The sequence below is a fragment of the Melitaea cinxia genome, chromosome 26 (assembly GCF_905220565.1).
Source record: "Melitaea cinxia chromosome 26, ilMelCinx1.1, whole genome shotgun sequence".
Lineage (NCBI taxonomy): Eukaryota > Metazoa > Arthropoda > Insecta > Lepidoptera > Nymphalidae > Melitaea > Melitaea cinxia.
In genome coordinates, this window is record NC_059419.1 from 5,410,985 (window position 1) to 5,419,165 (window position 8,181).

At 31.7% G+C, this 8,181-nt stretch overlaps 2 protein-coding genes across 2 annotated transcripts; one reads left to right on the top strand and one right to left on the bottom strand.

The window, feature by feature from the left end:
* Nucleotides 1-2,557: 2,557 nt before the first annotated feature.
* Nucleotides 2,558-3,313, bottom strand: LOC123666629 (protein lethal(2)essential for life-like). Its single transcript, XM_045600721.1, has one exon. It carries the CDS (start codon nucleotides 3,205-3,207, stop codon nucleotides 2,662-2,664), a length of 546 nt encoding a protein of 181 aa, XP_045456677.1. The 5' UTR covers nucleotides 3,208-3,313; the 3' UTR covers nucleotides 2,558-2,661.
* Nucleotides 3,314-7,105: 3,792 nt separating this feature from the next.
* On the top strand, nucleotides 7,106-7,877 carry LOC123666630 (protein lethal(2)essential for life-like). Its single transcript, XM_045600722.1, has one exon. It carries the CDS (start codon nucleotides 7,214-7,216, stop codon nucleotides 7,757-7,759), a length of 546 nt encoding a protein of 181 aa, XP_045456678.1. The 5' UTR covers nucleotides 7,106-7,213; the 3' UTR covers nucleotides 7,760-7,877.
* The last annotated feature ends 304 nt before the right edge of the window (nucleotides 7,878-8,181 follow it).

Sequence of the window (8,181 nt, forward strand, 5' to 3'; positions counted from 1 at the left end):
CAAAATATGGCACTTTTTGCCAGTGGTCAGCCTCTAAACTCCAGTAATCAGCCTTGATGAACCCAGTATTCAGCCCTTATAATTATGAATAAACATGAGATCAAAATGAGTATTATTTATATCAAAATCAACAATATTATTTATGTCTCTCTTATTTCATATAGCAAAATTATCAGAACAAAAAAAATCTCACCTGACCGAAATATTTTTGCAAGTAAACAATCACAGTACTTATTTGTGTTCTTATTTTCTAGAACTTAATCATAAAAACATCAATATTTATTTATAAGCTAATCAACGACATTAGTATCTATGCATACTTATATACTATGTAAATATTTCTTTTAGGTTTAATACGCATAACACGAAAGAGAAAAAAGTCACTAGCAAATCTACTAATAGTACCTAGTAAAATCTATTCTTATAATCAAATAATCACAGCCATAATCTTCCTATTTTTATATGTCTCAACTCTCTTATATATCAACGAAGATATCTATCTTGTACTCATATCTATCTAATCATCCGAACTGTTACTTGTAATTAAGATATTCATTATTTCCCGGTACCCTATACACTTTACGATACTACGATTTTTTACCACAATTTTCTTTTTTTCTTTGGATAGAGTTTCGTCAATAGGAACTGAACTGATCTGATAAATGAGGCGAAACAGACGAAAGATCTATTTTCCTATTCCTTGTTCACTTTTCATTTACTTTACTAGTGCTCACGCTTACTTTTTGACTTCGTTTGGCTGCTATTTTTTCTGCTTGTTCTTTTTTTATGATTTCCCGTTTTAATTTTCTTTCTAAGATAGAGCAATCACTTTTCCAGTTTTGGGGCAAATCATAAAAATTCTTTCATCACCATTAAATATTCTCATAGGATCATCCACTGTATCTAGAGCATCATGTTTTCTTTAAGAACTCTATCAAGTCTTGAAACCACTTTCTTATATATTCTTTTGTTATTACTGCTCGTCCGTTAGAAATTTCTTCAGCTGTTCGTATAGATAAGGAAGGGTTTCTTCGAAAAAAGGATTTAAGCCATTTTTTTCCTGGTCTGTCATTTACGAAAGGATTAGGTCTTCCATCGGCATTTACTATTGCTTGGACCGTATTTAATAAATTGTCAGTCTTTAAAGGAAACCCACATTTTGTTAATTTTGGACACAAATCCACCAGTGCAGCTTCTTCTGCTTTATTTAAATTTGGAATACGTACCCATTTTTCTTGGCCTTCTGGGACACGTAGATGGAGTCGATCTTGTAGTGTGCCTCCAAGAATTTGAAACGTTCTACTAGCCTCTCTTATGGCATTCCGTTTCGTATGGCTTCGATGGCGAAAGAGAGCTGTTCTGGAGAATAAGTTTGTCTTGGCGGCATTTTAGGCTAAAAATATCTTCTCAATTACTAAAATACAAACTACCTAAATACATTTTATAACTATTTGAGGTAAAACTAAAATGTAGTCTATCGGGGCTGAATACTGGATCAGCAACACCTAGTGGCCAGCCGCGTAAAAATAAAATGTTTAATGCGGCTGACCACTGGGTTTTTTGTGGAATATGAAAGAACATGCCTTACTAAATTTGAAAATTTTAATTTAACGGTTCTGATGACGCCTTTTCTCGCAATTTTAAAAATAATTCAAGAACCCAGTGAACAGCCCCGGGGGGCCGACTACTGGATCTTTTATAAAAAAGTAGTACCCAATGGTCAGCCCCCACAATATTTAAGTAAATCAGCGATATTTTTATTCAAATTTAATATAATTCAATACATGAAGTAATACACAATGTCAAATTGCATAAAAGACTATCACATTTAATAATAGAACATGTTTTTTCTTACCTTTTAAGAGAACACCACGCGAAGTAATAAATATGGCGGACATGACACTACTGCTCTTTTCAACCGCCGTCTCCTGTAAGAACGAGTTTAATTCTCCCCCCTGATCCCCTGCCGCACCTATCGTGTGACATATTATTCAATGAGGAATCAAAGTTTCTATTTAGGTACACGTTATTCGTTTATTCTAATTGTAGCAATATTTATGACCAATAAACGACGCAAAAGGCTGACCACTGGTTCCTGGCTGGCCACTGGTGCTGTTACCCTATATTAATACTCTAAAGTTAAGATGTATGGCTCCCTTTTTAGAAAAAACCTCAAACCTCTTTTTTATTTTTTTATAAAGAGCTATTTTAGGAAAATTATTTATAAACAAATGTAAGTTAATGAAAATCTATCTTTATGTTCTGTGTGTTATTTTCTTTCTCTGGATAGATTCCAGGTAAGACCTAATTTCAGATAGCCCAGATAAAAACAAATTGTATGACAATTTTGGAATCCCTGTTTCAAACAATAGTTAAGAGAACTTCCAATACAAATCATCGGTTTTAATTCGGAATTTTCAGCAGGGTTACCTCTAACATCTGTGTTCAGTTATATTTTTTATTTAATAGCAATATTTGTACTGAAATTCATTAATAGTTAGATTGAATTTTAGTTTTATATGATGATTTATTTGATTATTATAAATAAAACAACGTATATGTTAAAAAAAAAACATTTATTTATATTCTTTAAGAGGTACAAATTAAAAGAAACAAATCAGTCTTATGGCACTGCCTAATCTTTGGAATGCGAATAAAACCCTACTGTGGCTTCTCGTTAGTTCCTTCGCTCTGATCCTTAATTTCTTTCCTCACTGGTCCGGTCTGTGCAATGGGAACCTTTCTTTCGCCTTTGATTGCTTCTGGAACCTTCTTCGGCGCTGTGATCGTCAACACTCCGTCGGAAGAAAGTTTTGATTCAACTGTTTCGGGTAATGTGCCTTCAGGAAGAGCGTACCTTCTAACAAATTGACGAGAAACGTATCCATGTTGATCTTGCTTTTCTTCGTGCTTGCCTTCAACCACAATATACCCGTCGACTGTTTTAACTGAGATTTCTTCCGGTGCGAAGTGCTGTACGTCCAAGTTGATCTGAACCTTGTCCGATTCGTTCTTGATGTTGGAACCGATGTCACGCGCTGCAGCTGCAAGGTGACGCCATGGTCGGTAGTATTGTCTGGTTAGCAACGGTCCAGCAGCAATCGTTAGCAGATCATCAGGTGTGATTCCCAATCCGAAGTGTTGGTCCAGCAGACGGCGTGGACGGTGGACGGGGAAGTCGTCGAACAAATACGGTAGAAGAGACATTTTTCTTGGAGTAGTTTGAATCAATATTTGTTAAAAAAAAATCGCTTGTGAGAAAATGCTGCGAGATTCGCACGATTCGCTTGTATCACTCGGTATTCAATTGAAAACTGACGAGTGCGTCACCAGACAAATCCTTTTATACTAACAGCGCCATCTGGTAAGGAGTAGATGTTTCTAGAGATCGTTTGTATGTGTGAGTAAACAATCAGGGGAGCTAAACTGACACACCAACTTTATTTACAGAAAACATATTGCATTAAAAATCACTTTTAAACCTAAATCATACAGTCATGTAAATTAACATCAAAAATAACATTACAGTTGATTCTACTTTGTATATTTATATATATTCTTATATTGAAAAACTAGTAAAGTTACTAAATTTCTCACAGATTATAATCGCGGATACACAGATACTATTAATTATTTCCATTTTTAAAATTATCCATATTTTTTCAAAATTCCCAATATACATGCAAACCTAATTTTCATTTAATTCCTATATAACCTTGATTATAAAACGATTACAATACGTTAAAGAAATTATTGATTTTTCATAATTATACTAGTGTTGTATTTTTCCTTGATTGATATATTTTATTTACACATTATGGATATATTATATATAAAATAATATATTATTTAGCTACTGATTCACTAATTACCTATATAGTTGAATAACTTTTATCTGAATAAGATATTTCTTTGCGTGAAACAACTGTAAAAACCTTCTGGGAATTAGTTAAATACTTATTAGGTTTATATGTACAATTGTATTTCTTTTTACATTATTTACAAATGATAACACAACTAGAAAATAATCTCTTCAAAGCGGCCCAGAATTTAGCTCCCCTGCGCCGCCATGTCAATAACCGCTGTTACCTATAGACACACTAGTATATTATTTTTCGAATATTCTCGAGTTTGCGCGTTTTATCCTTTAAATTTGAGTCAATATCAAGGTCAAAGGGCGGTTGCGAATTTCGGGATGTTACATAATGAAAGTAAAAGTAATAATTTGATAAAAAATAATATAAATTATAAACAAATATTGTTTATTTACACTAACAGACAATTTTGACTGTATAAAAAGTTAATATAAAAAAATGTTATTTAAATTTATTATTTTCTATAATAAATTCCGAATTATATTTTTTAACAAGTAAGTAGGTACTTATTTATTAAAATAAATATCTAGGAAAGTTTATATTTTAGTAAAATATATATGGTTATTAGTTTAAAATGTCTAATATCCGTTACTTAATTATTTTTATTATGTTAGGTGTCTGTTGTTTTTAAGGTTTAAGACGATTTACATTTACATACCTACTTATTTAAATAAAAGCCGCAATAATATTATAAATTTATACCTAAGTAACCTTTAGTTACTTTCGAATCACTTGCATTAAAAAATATTGTAAAATAAATATTGATAATACCTATAATAAGTTTGAGAACACAATGATAAGCAAAAACAAACACAACAAATGATAATAACATTAATAACTATATAAAAAAATATTTCTGTAGATGGTTATACTTGTCATACCAATTAAAACTAATAATATTAATATACTAAAAAATAATAAAAATACCTACTTTTTATATTTCTAGAAATAAAGTTTACAGTACTGAATAGCTAAATTACACTAAAATATCTTAATAATTAAGCGATAAAAGTTGTTTATTTGTTGAAAGAATAAATATGAGCTCGTTATCGTTTCTTCGACGTACAGTTTTTAGGTTTTTCCAAATGTAAACTCTGGAACGTTCGATTCTCCAATTTATCCCGCCATAAATATTTTTATTAAACATTTCGCGACCGGGTTGGTAGCTTACGCAACGAAGGGTAAACACAAACAGGGCACAAGTTTGTGTATTTGTTACCCCGTTGCTGCTGATATTATAGTTTTACTTTGTACATATAGGTACTTAACTATGTGCATAAAATACTATGTCCCAAAGCTCAACCAATACTACTAATGATGGAATTGATTTTTTTTTGTTTCGTCTTTTGAAAAAGGATTTTTATAATTTAATTACCAAAAGAAATGAAATGAGGGATAAGTTTATATGATTGCTCTGTCATTTTTCATTTGTAATAAATGAAATCTGATAACCTCTAAATAAAAAATACCTAGGTACCTACTTACATAACAAATATTTCTTGCTTTTTTTTCGTCCCTCAAGTAAAATGAAGTAATAAATTTGAATAAAAATGAAAAATTGAATAAATTTTTATTATCAAAATTATTTGTTTAATATCTAGAATAAAATTTATTAAAGAACACATTAAAAGATTTCTTTGATTTTATCCTTTAGCATTGTTCCTACGGGATAGTATAACTTAAAAATTTTCTATCAAAAATAAACTATAACTTCTTTATTTAATAAACTGCAAATTCTCATAAGCGAATAGAAATACCTCATAAATCTTGTGTAATCTAATGGTTAAAAAGAATAATATACCCATAAAGTTTCATCTATTGGATACTGTCATCCGTTAAATACCTATTACCTACCGATGAAACAGCCTATTGCCTGCCGTATTGTGGATATCAGGATAATATTTTGTAAAACTTTAAAATTTTACTTTTTTAACAAGGCCAATACGTAGGGTATTACAGAGGGTTAGAGGAAAGTCAAGAATAATGTTTATGTGCATATTCATTTCTTATTCATTTTGATGACGATTTTATGTGTGATATAAATAAAAATGTCTGTAATCTCATCTTCTTTTTTATGGTTTTGTTTTGTTTCTAAACATAGAATGAAAAAAAAACAAACAATATGAACTCTCTCGAAGTTTTGGTAATTGGATAACCAAACAAACGGCATTTTATTTTTTTGAAGTTAAAATTATAGTGAAGAATAAACGACTGCAAGTTTGCATATTAATGCGTAGGTATTTAAAACATTAAAGTAAATAGGTACATATTTTTGTGTCGTATTGAGTAAAACGTAAAAATAATATAAGAACAATACAATAAGCCATTAATTAAAATCATGTATTTAGTCCGATATTAAAGATTTTATTTTAAACTAAAATTAATCGTTTAGCTTTAGCAAATTTAATGAAAATTGTTTGTTTTCAGTAAATATAAATTTTAGTATTAAATACATTCCGAAATGCTAGTTTGTAATAATTACTTTTCAATACGTAGGTAATACAAACTCGATTAAAATATTTTCATTTTAAATTAAATTCAAAATACTATGAAAATGAAATAAAAAAAATGTTAATAAAATATATGTAGGTACATCATTTTGCCTGGAAGACCGTACACTGACGAGTAATAATAACAATACTAACTTACTGCATATTGTCAACGTAGGTACTCATAAAATAAATATGTGTAGTTGTATACACAGACTTTTATATAAATTATATTTTTGTATCTCGGTATCTGAGTTCAATGTAAATGAAATAACAATAATATTTAATTAAAATTTACTATTTACTATTACTGATTAGGTACATCTATTACAGCGATACATTTATTGTCAACCTTCATAACAATACTTACCTATCCCACTAAACTATACATTATGCAACCTACTTCATTATAGAAACGTAGTGCAGATGAGACGTCTTTAATTAATTCTTTATCATTTTAACATTATTATCATGTTAGAAGAATAATTTAAAATGTACGATTGCTAGAAATTTCCCTAATTCCTTTAATTCGATAAATCAATAACAATGTTGTTTACAAAATACGCCGGCCGGCACGGAGTCGCGCCGGTTCAAGAACATTCGTGAAGACGAAACCGCTGCCAAGAGGAGGGGGGACAAACCCCGCCTCTTGCGTGTTCTATCTATATCGAGAATATTCTACTCTTCACTAGATGGCGTTGCGAGGTATAAATACGGCGACTAATCGCACCGCGGCATGAAATTTGAATCGAGCATTCGAAACGCTAAGTACTCGCGACCGCGAATATTTCAACTGCGACTTTATTCAAGTGATTTTTTTGAAGTTTTCTTCGCAATAATATTTTGAAAATGTCTCTTCTACCGTACCTGCTTGGTCACAACCACTACGCACCAGCCCGTTTACTTGACCAGGATTTCGGATTGGCGCTGACTCCTGACGACATGCTGACTTTGGTGGCTGCACCTATGCTCTCCCAGGACTACTACAGACCCTGGCGTCAATTGGCGAATGCTGCTCGCGATATTGGCTCCAACATCAAGGCCGACAAGGACAAATTCCAAATAAACTTAGATGTTCAGCATTTTGCACCTGAAGAGATTACTGTGAAAACGGCTGATGGTTTTATCATCGTCGAGGGGAAACACGAGGAGAAAAAAGATGAACACGGCTACATTTCTCGTCAATTCGTTAGGAGATACGCCATTCCAAAAGGATGCAACCCCGATACCGTTGAATCTCGACTCTCGTCGGACGGAGTATTAACTGTCACGGCACCACGACAATCCTCTGCTGTGAAGAATGAACGAAGTGTCCCAATCCAACAAACCGGCCCAGTTCGCAAGGAGATCAAGGACTCGACAGAACAACATGAAGAGAAGACGGAAAAAAATTAAATAAAGTCATTTAATTTCCATTGTGCGTGTTAAAAGGTACCACCTATCTTATAACATTATATCAGACTGATTTTATTTGTATTTTTTAAATTATAAATAAATTTATTTTAAGTTCCTAGATGGCTTGTTTTATTTATTTACTTTACACATCCCTTTCACTTATAATTTATTCGTAAAATGAAAATTTTGAAATAGTAACATTTTAAGTACAAAAATAGATTTCCAATAATTTAAATTAATCCAATTATTTAAATTTAAAAGAACAAAACATTGTTGTTGTTAAACACGGGCTGTTTCCGTAACTCGACGTCTAATGCGCCTTTTTTGCGTGACTGGCTGTGGACACTTCGTGCCAGCCTAGCTCCTTAAGGAAGCCTAGCAGACCCTTCACGTTGCCTATTATTGTTAACATTAATTTCATA